At 50.4% G+C, this 15,790-nt stretch overlaps 1 protein-coding gene across 1 annotated transcript; it reads left to right on the forward strand.

Annotated features, from left to right (window-relative positions):
• Positions 1-8,785: 8,785 nt before the first annotated feature.
• steap2 (STEAP family member 2, metalloreductase) lies at positions 8,786-14,372 on the forward strand. The gene is made up of 5 exons (XM_068747970.1): positions 8,786-9,173; positions 9,452-9,618; positions 10,618-11,145; positions 13,342-13,506; positions 14,079-14,372. The coding sequence occupies exons 1-5, from the start codon at positions 8,786-8,788 to the stop codon at positions 14,370-14,372; spliced, it is 1,542 nt and encodes a 513-aa protein (XP_068604071.1).
• Positions 14,373-15,790: the final 1,418 nt, after the last annotated feature.

Consider the following 15,790-nt stretch of genomic DNA (forward strand, 5'->3'; position numbering starts at 1 on the left):
CTCTGCTATCTTTAATTGTGTTGACAGTGTCCCCTTTCAGGTGGGGAGCGTCCCTGACAGCGAGGTGGTGGGGGTCACAGCTACTGAGGTACGTGAAGCAATAGATAAACTGGCAGATAACAAAGCTGATGGTCCAGATAGAATCACTGCAGAGCACCTAAAGTATGCTAGCCCGAGGGTGTCTGTCCTGCTTGCGTTATGTTTTACAGGCTTATTGTCGCATGGGCTGCTGCCTGACTCCATGCTGCATGTTACGCTGGTGCCAGTGATTAAGGATAAGACAGGCAAGGTGGGGAGCCCGGATAACTACCGGCCGATTGCTCTTGCTAGTGTCATTTCTAAGGTCTTAGAAAAAATCTTATTGATTCGCTTAAGTCCTTTTCTTAACACCACCGACAATCAATTTGGGTTTAAAACCAAGCATGGTACTGACATGTGTATTTATGGTCTGAAAGAAGTGATTGACATGTATAAGGCTAAAGACTCCTCTGTATTGGTGGGTTTCATCGATGCCTCTAAGGCATTTGACCGGGTGAACCATCGGAAGCTGTTCCTGAAGCTGAGGGAGAGAGGTGTGCCAAACTGTCTCCTTAGAATCCTGGCATATTGGTATGCGAATCAGACCATGCGGGTTAGGTGGGGTAATGTGGTCTCTCCTCCTTTTACTGTGGGGAACGGTGTCCGCCAGGGTGGGCTTCTTTCGCCGGTGCTTTTTAACTTCTACATGAATGATCTCTCTGTGCAGCTCAACAGCTGTAACACTGGATGTATGCTTGGTGACACCTTGATCAATCACTTTATGTATGCTGATGACCTGGCCATATTGTCACCGAGCAGTGCTGGCTTCCAGCAGCTCCTGGACATATGCACTGGCTATGGTATCAGGTTTGATGTAGAATATAATGCCAAGAAGAGTGCCGTCATGGTCTGCAGAACCAGAGAGGATAAGGGTTTGGACTTCCCAAGATTTTATCTGTCAGGGCAAGTGCTATCTGTCTGCAGCAGAACTAAATATCTGGGCCACATCATCAATGACCAGCTGGGAGATGATGATCACATGATCAATGACCAGCTGGGAGATGATGACATCATCAATGACCAGCTGGGAGATGATGATCACATGTATAGACAGCGGCGGATGCTGTATGCGCAGGCTAACATGCTGAAGAAGAAATTTAGTTTTTGCTCTGAAGCGGTCAAAGTCACCCTCTTCAGGGCCTTTTGTACGCCACTCTATACTGCCCCCTTGTGGATCAAGTACAAACAGGCCAGCATGCAGAAGTTGAGGGTGGCATACAATGACTGCATGCGGATACTTCTCAGGAAGCCCAGATGGTCCAGCGCCAGTGAGATGTTCTGTGGTGTCGGGGTTAACGCCCTTAATGCTCAGCTGAGGCACCTGTCATACAGGTTTATATGTCGGCTGCATGACTCAGGGAATGACATCATCAGAACACTGACTCAGCCAAGCCTAAGTGCTGTGAAGTTTAACTCAGGTATTTGGTGTCATTGGTACCTGATGTTATTATAGGATTACTGTGTTTACTGTGTAAACGTTGTAGATGTTGTAAATGTTATGTGTGCTTTTTAATTGGACCATTGTGTCTGCAAATAAAGATTTGATTGATTGATTGATATTCTGATTCTGATTTGTCAAATTCAGGCTGTTGTTCAAAGTTTACAGTTTTAACTGGTTTATTAATAATTTTATTAAGATTTGTCTATTGTTACAATGCAATAGTTTTAAAAACTATTCTATAGATAGATAGATAGATAGATTAACCTTTACAGGTGAACTTAATGTGACCTTCTCCAAACCTTTGAAGGCTCGTGTTCAATGTTTCAGTACATTCTTCACAGCTTGCTGTTCTCTAACAAAGGCTAGATTCAAACCAGGTGTTTGATCCATGAATCGATCGATTTATTTCCTGGTTCAATCAGAATTGGTATCCACATGAGCTGCCGTAGAGGGTCGCCGTCAGCGGGCTACAGCAGCCATTGTGACCCTGAATGAACAGCATTCATGGCTGACCCCATCTCCAGGTATCATCGAGGTTGCATCGTCAGGAAACGGCTGCTGCAGACTGAACGTCACAGGAAGCCTGTGGGATCAGCCGAGTGGAGGTGTGACTCCATATCCCAGAACCCCAATGACCAGAGGGTTCCCCTTCACAAGAGTCGGGTGCTTTAATCCAAGGATTTATGAGTGATCAATTGTTTCTAATTATTTAAATGTAGTTTTTGTGTGTCTCTAAATTATTTATTTAGAAACTAAGAGCTGGAACTAAGCAGCTTACGATAAACAGATGAAAATGTGTCATAACTATTTTATTTTGAATCTTGTCTGTTATATTTTTTATTTTTTTGTGCACAGTTATACAGTTTCTTCTCTTTCGTTCGTCTTTATTTTACTTTTCATTATTGTCGGTTGATTACCGTGCGCAACAATCTTTAGTCGTTGTGTCCGATCTTCCCTGCAGGACTTAAACGCAACATGGAGCTGAGCGGTATCCGGACTGGGATGGGAGGCGACGGCCCGCCTCTCTGCAGTACCGGTACCGGCAGCAGGACCGACGGACGGGTCAGACCCATCACACCGGAGGTAGGTGAGCTCCTAATGAGCACCGGGGAACGGTAACCGGCGTTATCTATGTCGCCAGCCGGCGGGACGTGTGTCGTCATCATGACGCAACCTGCTGGAAGCCTTGCTGCTGCGCTACAGGTGCAAGCAGGCCGGCTCCACGCACACACACACACACGCACGCACACACGCGCACGGTGCGTCTCACCACTGTCCGCCAATCGGCTTTACCGAGCTGCCGCAGCGTCCAAATGAATGGCTAATGTAGCATCCCGCACGCGCACGCGCACGGACATTCTGACTGTAATAATAACAGGTACTACTGCAGTATTTTAAGGGTTGCTTTCAGTATTTTACGTGTAATTACAATGCGTGATTTTACTGGAGATACAGTTCTGTCAGCAGAGGAGTTGTAATATATGTATTATGTATCTATTAGATACATAATACATATATACTATCTGTATTAGTATATATGTATTATGTATCCACAGCACGGACCCTGATAGTAATTAAATAGTGTTTCTTTAATAATAATTCTAAAATGATAAATTACCTGTTAATAACCACAGATTATTAACAGGTAGAAAATAGTTATTTACTACTGTATTGTAGCGAGCGAAGAACCACACCGGAATCGAGCTTGCGTCAACAAGTGCCTTTATTGACACAGGACAACTTAACTGCAAAATGGATGCCACGCTGGGGTCTTTCAACGCAACACCCCTCTCACTCCTGGTGCCAACAGCACAACCCAGTCACTCCCATGATGCATTGCGCCTCACGTGATCTCGCGCGATCGCTACATAGCCCCCACCTGAGGGGTCAGACGCCCTCGGCGACCCCATCACCCAACACAAAGTCTCTTAAATACCCCGGCTGGCAACGGCGGCGAACAGGCCGTCTAGGATTGGCAGGAGCCGTGCCAGGCGGAGAGTCACAGGGGCCGGCGCACGGACTACCGCCACCACTCGCCTCACCAGCATCCGGGGCGAGGGGTCGGTACGGTGAGAGTCTGTCCTGGTGCAGCACCACCATGCGTCTCTTGCCGGACATCCGCACCCGATACACCACCTCAGACAAGCGGTCTATGATGTCACAGGGGCCTTGCCAGTGGCTGCGAAGCTTCGGAGAAATCCCCTTTTTGCGGACAGGGCAGTAGACCCACACCTTGTCCCCTGGCATGAAGGCCCGTCCTCTGCAACGGACGTCGTAGCCCCTCTTCTGCCGAACGCCAGAGTTCGCCTGGGCCTGGCGGGTGTAGTCGTGTACTACCAGCAGGCGCTCTCTCAGCCTGCGAAAATAGTCCATCTCCTGCCCCCCAGGGATTTCCGGCTCTGGCGGGGCACCAAACACCAAGTCCACCGGTGTCCGGAGCTCTCTCCCAAACATAAGAGCGGCAGGCGTGCACTGGCTGGACTCCTGAACAGCGGACCGATAGGACCACAGGACCAGCGGCAAGTGACGGTCCCAGTCTTTCTGGTGTTGACTGGTGAGGATGGCAAGCTGGGTGGCCAAGGTACGGTTAAACCGCTCCACCAGCCCATCACTTTGCGGGTGAAGCGGAGTTGTTCTGGTCTTACTCACCCCCAGCCGTCGGCAGACCTCCCCAAAGACCTGGGACTCGAAGTTCCGTCCCTGGTCACTGTGGAGCTCGTTAGGGACTCCGAAACGGGCGAACATCTCCTCCACCAGTCTTTCTGCGGTCGTAGCCGCGGTCTGGTCTGGGACCGCATACGCCTCTGGCCACTTTGTGAAGTAGTCCATGGCCACCAGAACATAGCGGTTGCCAGAGTTGGTGACTGGAAAGGGCCCCAGGATGTCGACTCCAACCCTCTCCATCGGGGCCCCCACCAGGTACTGCTGTAGCGGGGCATGGGAGCGCTGGGTCGGTCCCTTCTGGGCCGTGCAGGCATCACAGCAGTGGACATGCAACTCCACCTCCCGCCGACAGTCCGGCCAGTAGAATCGCCTCCTGAGGCGGTTGAGGGTCTTGGCATTCCCGTAGTGCCCCGCCCCCACCGAGCCGTGGACTGCCTGGAGAACTTGGGGCCGTAGGGCCCTTGGCACCAGCAGCTGCAGGAGGTCGTACCCTCGTCCTGGCGTTTGCCACCTCCGGTACATCACTCCGTCACGGACCACGAAGTTGCCCCACTGGGAGTGGTAAGCCTTCACTTCGGGCCCCAGGGCAGACACCTCGGCCCACTCAGGACGGCGTCCCGCCTCCAGCCAGCCCCCCACCAATGCAAGGGTCACATCAGCCTCCTGCTGCTGTTTCAGCTGCTCAGTGGTCAGCGGGAGCCATCCTTCTCCATCGTTGGAGGGGCTGGCGCTGGCCACGCTGAGTGTCATCTGGCTCCGTTCCTCCTGCCGCTGGCAGTAGCGACACTCTACCGCTGCACATGGACGCCGGGAGAGCGCATCAGCGTTGCCGTGAAGTCGCCCCCCCCGATGCTGGATGTTGAAGTCATATCCCTGGAGGACCTCCAACCAGCGGGCCACCTGGTCTTCAGGGTTCTTAAAGTTTAGAAGCCAGGTGAGCGATGCGTGGTCAGTACGGAGCAGGAAGTGGCTCCCAAGCAGATACGGCCGGAACTGCCGCAGGGCCAGGACCACTGCCAGTAGTTCCCGACGGGTGACGCAGTAGTTCTTCTCTGCTCTGCTCAGCGCTCGACTGAAGTAGGCCACCACACGCTCTCCTTCTTCCCCCTGCTGGGAGAGGACAGCCCCGACGCCGACATTGCTAGCATCTGTGTCCACAATAAAGGGCAGCTGAGCATTGGGGTACGCCAACACTGGGGTTTCAGTGAGAGTTCTCTTGAGTTGGGCAAAGGCGGCTGCGCATTTGTCGTCCCAGTTGAACGGCTGGCCCTTGTTGGTGAGGCGGTGCAGTGGGTCGGCAATGGTGGCAAAGCCCTGGACGAACCGCCGGTAATATGAAGCCAGTCCCAGGAAGCTCCGCAGCTCATTGACATTGGCTGGGGTTGGCCATTCTTGAACTGCAGCCACCTTCGCTGGGTTAGTAGCCACACCACGAGCGCTAACCACATGGCCCAAGAACTCCGTCTCCCTGGACAGCAGATGGCATTTGGCAGGGTTCAGTCGCAACCCGGCCTGGCGAATGGCAGCAAAAACCTCACCTAGGTTGGCCAGGGCTCCGTCGAAGTCAGTGGCATGCACCAGCAGGTCATCAAGGTACACCACACAACGACTCCGCGGCACATCGGCCAGCACCCTCTCCATCAGCCGCTCAAACGTAGCTGGTGCGTTGCAGAGTCCAAACGGCATGACACGGAACTGCCATAGCCCCTGGCCGATGGTAAAGGCAGTCTTTGGTCTTGCTTCGGGGGCCAGCTCCACCTGCCAATAGCCACTGCGGAGATCAAGGGAACTGAACCAGCTGGACCCAGCGATGTAGTCGAGGGCGTCATCGATGCGAGGGAGTGGGTAGGAGTCTTTCTTGGTGACTGCATTGAGGCGCCGGTAGTCTACGCAGAACCGCCAGGAGCCGTTCTTCTTCCTCACCAAGACAACCGGGGCAGCCCATGGACTATCTGATGGCTCGATCACACCAGCGGCAAGCATCTCACGGACCATTTCCTCCGCCGTCTGCCGTCTAGAAAAGGCCAGCCGATGAGGTCGTAGGCGAATGGGTTGAACATCACCCGTCTCAATGGTGTGCTGGACCAGGCCAGTCTGCTTACAGTCCTTATCTTTGGCAGCAAAAATGTCTTTGTAGCCATCAAGGAGGTGTTTCAACTGCTGGCGCTGCTGGGGATTTAGGCCATCGCTGCTGCGTAGCCATAGCTGGTATATGGCCTCGGTTGTCTCTGTAGATGGGGCGACAGTTGACTCTGTGGGCAGTTCTGGGGCAGGTTGGGGTTGTGCCAGGCTGCTGGGCCGCCGTTGAACTGCAGCTGATTGGTGGCGCCTCCTCGGTCGGTTCCCACTCTCTCGGCCAGCCTGGAGCTTCATGGGCTCTCCGCCAAGGGTGACAGCCTTCCCTACCACGTCGACCTGGGCTCCCCAGCGGTTCAGCAGGTCCAGGCCGATGATACACTGGTCCTGGATGTTGGCGAGCCAGAACTCATGGATCACCTCCTGGTCTCCGACCCTCACTGTCAGCCGCCTGCTCCCCCCCATGACAGCCGTTTCCCCTGTCACTGTCATCAGCTTGGTGTCGGTTGGCGTCCACGCAGAGGAAGGTAAGGCGAGAGTGTCGGTGCCTACCAGGGAGATGGTGGACCCCGTGTCCATCAAGGCTTGGCAGGGCTGTCCATCAAGCCAGCAGTTCAGATACAGTCCTTTGGTATGGCCACAGCGACCCACCAGCGTGCATCTACCTTGGAGGGGGTATGGAGGTCGGAGTGGCAGCCCCCTCATTGAGTCACTCCGCTGTCGTTTCCCGCCTGTCTGGCCTTTGGAGCAGGAGCAGGACAATCCCGTGCGATGTGACCGACCTCATCACACCGGTAGCAGCGGTCAGTTGAGCGGGGGGCCCGCTGGAAGCGCGGAGGTCTTCTTTGGAGCTGCAGTGGCGATGGTGTGGCTTGGCGGGTCTCTTCGGGCGCCCCCCCTTCCTCATAGTCAGACATTCTGACATTTGGCTGTCGAGCAGGACCCCTCTGTGGTGCAGGCTGACTGGAGAGCACCGCCTCCGCCCGTTCAGCTTCATACAGTGCCTCGTTGAGGGACTTGGGCGCGGCGAGGCGAACATGCTGGCGCAGTCTTTCAGGTGTGAGCCCCCGCAGGAAGGCATTGAGGGCCAGTTCACCTTGAACAGCTGCATCAAAATGTGGATAGCCCTGCTGGGCATACAGCTGCACGTCTGCGGCAAAGGTGCCCAGGTTCTCCCCTTCCTGGCGGTGTCGGCTGGCCAGCTGCTCTCTGCCCTGGTCAGTGAAAAGCCGCTGTCCAAACCGCCTGTGTAGTGCAGTTTTCAAGGTGTGGAGGTCCTGCTGCTCTGCCGGGGCGAGATCAAGGAGCACTTGCACCGCCTTCCCCTCCAACGTTAGGGCCAGGTGAACAGCGGCTTCTTCATCACTCCAGCCACTGTACGATGCTGCTAGTTGGACTTGGGCGAGGAAGGGCATTAGCGGCGTCATCCCATTGTATTTGGGCAGCTTGACTGACGCCTTGGAGTCTCCCCCGAGGCGATGGCGCTCCAGCGCGTCTGTTGCAGCGGCCTGCTCGGCCAGCAGGGGGCGATGCCGCCCTGGCGCGTCTGTTGCAGCGGAGCTCCATGGATGTTGGAGCTCCATGGATGTTGCAGCGGCCTGCTCGGCCAGCAGGGGGCGCTGACGCCTCGGTGCGTCTGCTGCGGCGGCCCACTCGGCCAGCAGGGGCGGTGGACGCCTCGGTGCGTCGGTTGCAGCGGCCTGCTCAGCCAGCAGGGGGCGCTGACGCCTCGGTGCGTCTGCTGCGGCGTCCCGCCCGGCCAGCAGGGGCAGCAGACGCCTCGGCGCGCTGGAGCCGTCAGGAAGCCGGTCCGCCTTCAGCATGGCTCTGACTGCTCGCTCGAGTTCGTTGATTTCCATCTCCATCCTTCTGGAAGTCGGAAATCCCACTTCTGACACCAATGTAGCGAGCGAAGAACCACACCGGAATCGAGCTTGCGTCAACAAGTGCCTTTATTGACACAGGACAACTTAACTGCAAAATGGATGCCACGCTGGGGTCTTTCAACGCAACACCCCTCTCACTCCTGGTGCCAACAGCACAACCCAGTCACTCCCATGATGCATTGCGCCTCACGTGATCTCGCGCGATCGCTACAGTATTAATACACCCAATAATGTTTAGCATATACTGTTGAATAAAAATATAGAGCTATATAACTGCTGCTTGTTATATTCTCAGTTTTCCCAACAGAAAAACAGCTCATATGCAGCCATACCAACTGTAATCACATGTGATGATGATGAATATATTTATTAGATAGAATGTTAGAGTACAAGTACAGTCACACAGTAGCATGTATTACAGTACAAATAACGTCAAACATCCTGTCTAAGAGGAACATTTCAAAAAAGCCCTTGCGGGCTTGTTTCCGTTGAAAGTCCTTCAAAAAAGCCCTTGCGGGCTTGTTTCCGTTGAAAGTCCTGTAGGGTGCTGATCAACCAGCTAGTGGTGTATTAATGGCTTCATGTTTACCTGGAACTCCCTTTAGCAGACCACCGCGGGGAGACGTGGCCGGGACAAAGGATGGACTCCCGCTCTATGACAGGAAGGAGGAGCCCCTTGTTCCTCACAGCATCTTCCGCTCACAGCCTCAACCAGAACTGTTACCCGTCCGGCTGCGTGAAGAACGGAGTTGGACTTGAAGGTGCAGGGGTACCCCGTCGGGCTGCCCAGCCCACCGTGGCCATCTTGGGATCAGGTGACTTTTCAAAGTGCCTGGCCATACGTCTGCTGCGCTGCGGCTTCCACGTGGTGCTTGGCAGTCGCCATCCCAAACTGGCGGCCCAGTCGTTTCCCCATGTGGTGGATGTAACCCACCATGAAGATGCTTTGGGGAAGGCCAGCATCGTTTTCCTGGCAATCCGCCGTGAGCACTACTCTGCCCTGTGGGACCTCAAACACCTCCTGAAAGGTAGATGACAGCAAAATATACAGAGAACTATTCAATTCTATTTTATTTCTATAGCGCCAGATCATAACAGAAAGTTGTCAGTAATGCTAGTTGTACCAGTGGATTTATTTACAAGATTTATAAGGATAAGACTATCAATTATAGCAATTGCAGAACTAAAATCGAGCATCATTTTAATCATCCTTAAAATAATTATGAAATAAACAACTTAAATTATGATTAATGCGATGTGGAGAAGATGTTTTCAAATGGACTATATTTATCTTTTTGCCCTGCAGGGAAAGTCCTCGTGGATGTGAGTAACAACAGGAGGGTGAACCAGTATCCAGAGTCAAATGCTGAATATCTGGCTTCCTTCCTGCCGGACTCTATCGTGGTTAAAGGCTTTAATGTCATCTCAGCCTGGACCTTGCAGCAGAGCTACCCGAAAGATTCCAGCACACAGGTATATTCACATTTATTCTGAATCATGACACTAAATTAACAGTTTAACTCCTAACCTTTGCTTTCCTTAGACCAGTGGTTCTCACATTCAGCGAGGGGTTGCCAAGATCTATTTTAGGCTGTAAAGAGAAATGAGCGATTGAAATGCGTGTCACAATTTTATTCTAGTGTGAATTTGTGGCATTCGGAGGATACATGCAGGGGCGAGTAAAAATCAACTCTGGTGTCCAACAGTAGGTGCGTTTACATGGACAAAATGTCTTTATTCCGATCAGAGTTCAGAGTAAAATTGTGATCCGATGCGCCGTGTTCATGGACCCTAAAAATCCGATCCGATTAGGATTTGCGTGTTCATGCATCACACTTTTGATCGGAACAGAATATTCTGACATGCGCAGTTTGACCAAAAGCACCGGAAATGGTAGAAGAAGAAGCGTAGCGTAGCGACTTCCGCTGTAAACAAATCATCGCTCCGCGCTTTTCTGCCTGAAACGTCAGCGTCATTTCGCTCGTTTTCCCCGTTTGCGCTTTTAGTTTCCTCCTTTAATGTCTCCGGCAACATGTTTGTCTCAGATATTGACCAGTTCTGTCTTCCGCCCGCCGTGCTTTCCGCTCGCTCCGCTTCAACTAGCTTCCGGGAATAGCAGCAGCGCGTGTAGCTGACGTCACAGACATGCGCAGTAAGGACGACTTGTACCGATACATCGGAATAAGTGTTTTCATGCGCCCTGACCGGGTTACAAATCGGTATAAACCACCCCTCTCGTTCGGGATAGAATTGTGACCGGATCAGGCTGGATTGGGTTAGACTACTCCGGTTAAGGTGTGTCCATGAAGCATTTTTATTCCGATCAGGATTTTAACCGGGTTAAATGTGTCCATGTAAACGCACCTAGTGTGAGGTGTTTTCATGGAACTCTTCGACATGGACTGGAGCTCGTGTGTCTTTCCCCTTGCCCTTCAGCATTGCAACGCTAAACAAATGTCTCTCTGTCTGTAGGTGTTTATTTGCAGTGACTCGATGGAAGCAAGACAGCAAATAATGGAACTGGCCCGCCAACTTCATTTCCAGCCTGTAGATATGGGCCCTCTGTCTTCATCGCAAGACATTGAGAATATGCCCTTACAGTTATTTAATGGCTGGAAGGGACCCGTACTGTCCGCGGTGGCCCTTTCTATCTTCTTTTTTGCCTACTCTTTTGTACGAGATATCATTCACCCATATGTGAAATACAAGCAGAGTAACTTCTACAAGATACCCGTGGAGATTGTGAACCGAACACTGCCCACTGTTGCCATCACTCTCTTGTCCCTGGTGTACCTGGCAGGCCAGCTCGCAGCTGCCCACCAGCTCTACTATGGTACCAAGTACAGACAATTCCCACGCTGGCTGGAGGGCTGGCTGCAGAGCCGGAAACAGTTGGGCCTCCTCAGCTTCTTACTGGCTGCTGTCCACGTTCTCTACAGCCTCTGCCTGCCCATGAGGAGGTCGGAGAGATACCTGCTGCTCAACACTGCATATCAGCAGGTTAGTGGAATGCGGGCGATGACGCCAACATATCATGTCATTGATACAATGTCACATTACATACAATGCTCTTTGTATTCATTGATTAATGCATATCTGAGCATCTAGACTACAGTATTTTCCGCACTATAAGGCGCACTGCATTATAAGGCGCACCTTCAATTAGTGACCTATTTTACAACCCTGTCCACATATAAGGCGCACTGCATTATAAGGCGCATGGAATAGAAGCTTCTGTAGTGGCTGCAGTTGCGTTATGCATCCACTAAGTGGAGCCGCGCTCAAGGGAATGTCAACAAAACAGTCAGATAATTCAGTCAGTCAAACTTTATTAATAAAATAAATATAAATATAAACCAACCAACGTTCTGACAACTCTGTTAGCAGAGTTAGAAAGTTTCACTTTCCTGTAACTCTATCTCTCCCTCTTTCTGTCGCCTCAGTGCTTCTCTCTCTCACTCACTCACTCACTCTCGGGGGAGGGGCGCACACCTCAGACGGACACAGACACACTGAGGTCCCGATCCCAACACACACACACAAAACTATGGTGGCTGCCATTACCGTATTAACCATATATAAGGCGCACGGTCAAGTTTTGAAAAAATTAGAGGCTTTTAGGTGCGCCTTATAGTACGGAAAATACGGTAGCTTAGCGTAAAGACTCATGGAGTCATTACAGTGGAAGCATTAGATGGATGTGTACATTTAGAAAAGTCCTAGCATATGAAACCGCAAACATTATTAAATTAAATGAACAGGTGTAAGTGTGTTAGTGGTTTAAGATGCCTCTTTCTCCCACTGCAGTACTTCATAAATCTCTAACCCCATCAAAACAAAAAAAAATGGGACTGACTTTCATTTTACTGAACACTGACTGGTAGGGAGGGGAGTCTGTTCAGCCTGCCACATCCTGTGGCAGCGTTTGGTAGCTTGTGAGCATACAGGAAATCGATCGTGGATTGTCATGGTCAAAGGCAGGTAAGAACCCAAATGCACGACAGAAATACAGGCACTGAGCTTTATTACTCAAAACAGGAAGTCAGTCCAAACCAACAGACAAATCAGGATGGAAGCAGGCAATGAGACAGTTCTAAGAATCAGGCAAATATCAGAGAACATTTGACCAGGAATGGACGGCAGGTTCCTGGTGGTCCGGAGCAGCGTTCAGGAGGAGGCAGACGGATTTTGGCGTGTGATTGTTCCGGACCTGGTTGGTCAACGTCCGGACGGCTGGGCAGATTCCCCGCAATCCTCTGCAGCTGTTCTTGGAAGGAGGCCACGATACGGTCCCGACGGGCTCCACAAGACTGAAGCGCCTCTGCCAGGAGCACCAGCTGCAGTGTGGTTGGATGAGAGGGATAGCAACACTGAGCACAAATAAATCCAGCGTTTCTCTTCAGAACACTGTGCATTTGTCACCTTTTGTTTCATGTTTCACTGTGGTGTGCACGCCCTCTACGGTGGAAAGCAGGAAATAAAGGTTAAAGGTTAGCGTAGGAGGCATAGGTGATGGGAATGAACTGATTGCAGTTCACCACGGGGAAGACACAGAACACGCTGGAGAGACGATCTCTCTCAGCTGGCCTGGGAACACCTCGGGATCCCCCCCGGAAGAGCTGGCAGAAGTGTATTAAATATAAATGATTGTTTTTTTCCTTTTATTTATATTACAGTTTTACATTGTAGAGTGACTGACATTGTTTCAAAAAAAAAACTATTTAACAAGTTTGGTAAAGGGATATTTTGTTGGTTTAAGGAGATTGCTGGTGCAGCAACAAGTCTGGACCAAACTTACCAGGAAAATTGCTGATGAAATAGTGTGAATGCTGGACGTAGAAGAGCTAACATTAAACCAACCCATTCTCAAAATATATTGAAGTGAGCTGAAGTCTAAATAGTATTAACAGTATGAATGGGAATTAATAGTTCAGTAATACTCAATCTAAAATGGTAGAAATGGATGAAACGATAAATTAATTACCACCAACTACCGAGAACATTGAGTATGAATGTTGGGAAAAGTAGGTATAACATACAAATTAGGATGACAAGACATAAGGGCCTAAGGTGGGTCCATGTCCAATGTCATTACAATGTCTTCAGGTAATACAAAAATTAAACAGGTAAGTTGGGGAGTAAACAGCTCCCCAAACAGGTGATGATCGGATGACTGAGCGTGGTCTCTGTTGGCAGGTCCATTCTAACGTGGAGAGTGTCTGGAATGAGGAAGAGGTGTGGAGAGTGGAGATGTACATTTCTTTCGGAATCATGAGCCTTGGACTCCTGTCACTCCTGGCAATCACCTCCATCCCCTCTGTCAACAGCTCACTCAACTGGAGAGAGTTCACCTTCATACAGGTACAGGCACATCATTCAGGTAGACACAAGTCATGCAAGTACAAATACATCATATACCGTAAGTACAAACCTGTGAGAGCGACATCACTTTACTGAACAGCCTCAATGACTTCTGCGGCTGCTTTGGAACACAATAGAGCACACAGATCCCCCCCCCCCCACCACCACCACCAAAACGAGAAGGCCGTATGTCTTGCTGCAGCCGGCATGAAGAGGATGTTCAGTTCAGGCAACGTTTTATTATTTTTTTCTTCTTTTTTTGGGACCGCAGGGTTCTAGTGGGGCAATATGGCATAATGAGCTCTGTAAGGTAAGGAGGGGCCTGGCAGTTGAGGGCTTTAAAAGTGAGTAGAAGGATTTTATATTCAATCCGTTCTCTAACGGGAGGCCAATGCAGAGACGCCAGAACAGGGGAAACGTGTTCTCCCAGTCTGGTTCCGGTCAGAACACGAGCTGCTGCGTTCTGGATCAGCTTCACGGGGACCACAAGTGGGGCGAAGTGTAACGGGGTTTATGTCTATTCTGAATGTGTGATTACAGGAGCTAACATCTTGTTTTTGTCTTTGCTGTAGTCCACTCTTGGTTACATTGCTCTACTCATTGCTACACTCCACGGGCTGCTGTTTGGCTGGAAACGGGCTTTTGAGGGGGACGCTTACCGCTTCTACCTGCCCCCCAGCTTCGTGGTGGCCCTGGCCCTACCAATGTTGGTCATTCTTGGGAAGATAATGATGCTGCTCCCCTGCTTGGGCCGCAAGATCCAACAAATCCGCCGTGGTGTGAACAACTGTCAGCACCATTCTCAGTGCATGGAACTGGTAGGCCTGTCTGCCCAGGTTTCACCTGAGAGAGTTACCGTCATGTAACCACTGCAGGACAGCGGTGCCGCAGTTAACGTAGTATATGACATGTGAAAATATTAATGTGATTGTCATTGCAAAAGCTTATTGTTCTTTGTGACTGAACATGTTTTAGAAATGTGTACTTGTTAGTACACTGTCAATGAATATTACTGTATGTTACATTACTTCATTCTCCTTCATCACTGTACCAGTCAGGTACACCTGTTTCTTCAGCATGTGATCCACAGCTAGTGTAGTCGTGAAGAGCCGATCACAATGCACTTTTGTACCAGCATGCACGGTTTCAGACAGACGTTTGATCACCAAGGCTCCCAAACCCAATCCTTCTGAGTCCTCGACTTGTGAACTCAGTGTCTTTGCTCCTTGATAGACTTCAAAGTCCAGTGTAATTCCATCTGCTGAGGCCAGGACGAGTTCTTTATGCCAACCGGGTTGGGCTTTAGTGGCACATAATGTTGGAACAGACAGGCTCCGGTAAACGGGATCATCTCCTCATCTATTGAGATATATTCTGGCCGAGCCTGAAGGCAGCAGCTGTTGAGTATGCGATTCATAAAAGGTCTCACCTCCCAGAACGTGTCGGTTTTCCTCGTGTCTTCTGGAACGTCGTCATCAATGACCACTTTAAGATTGCTCCTGAGTTTGAAGAACCAATCACATGACATTGTGTCACTGATGGCAGGGATTCGAAGAGCATTGGACCAGAACATCCTTGTTTGTGACTAACGCAAGATTGCTGCTCCAAAATCAGTCAATATACTGCTCCAAAATCAGTCAATATACTGCTCCACATCATCCAGCGGCTGCCAATCTGATCGCTCATCATTCAGTTTGTCATCTTCGCCCTGAAACTGGACTTGCAGCTAAATCCACATGTTGTTTTTTATGCCCACGTTTGTGCACTTGTGGATGTTGTAGTTCCCACTCATTCTCGCTGTCACTATCTTCACTGATGAGGTGATCAGCTTCTGCTGCATCAGGCGGTGAATAACCTTCATCGGAATCATCTCCTGCTGCATCAGGTTGTGCTTCGGAATCATCAGGTTCATGTGGAATGTATTCGCAGGATCGTTCTCTTCACCATCTGATAAATCTTCGACCTCAGAGTTGTCTGCAATTCTACTGCTTTTGACAATGAAAGTTTCCCTGTAATGATAAAATGATAAAATCAACTCCAAATAGAAATCTAAATTATACCGGAGACAAATGGTATATATGATGTAGCCAGCTAGCTTGCTAGATAGTTCATTCTATGGCTGAACAAATGTATCACTTGCAAGAACTACTTACACTTGTAAACTCTTCAAAATATTCCCGCGTTTATCCAAATACCAAAATAGTCCCGATATCCTCAAATGAGTACTTCATCGTTGGCGACGTTGCCGTTTGCAATTACTGCTAAAAAAAATGAACATTAACAT

Source organism: Brachionichthys hirsutus, chromosome 14 (genome assembly GCF_040956055.1).
Source record: "Brachionichthys hirsutus isolate HB-005 chromosome 14, CSIRO-AGI_Bhir_v1, whole genome shotgun sequence".
Classification (NCBI taxonomy): Eukaryota; Metazoa; Chordata; class Actinopteri; order Lophiiformes; family Brachionichthyidae; genus Brachionichthys; species Brachionichthys hirsutus.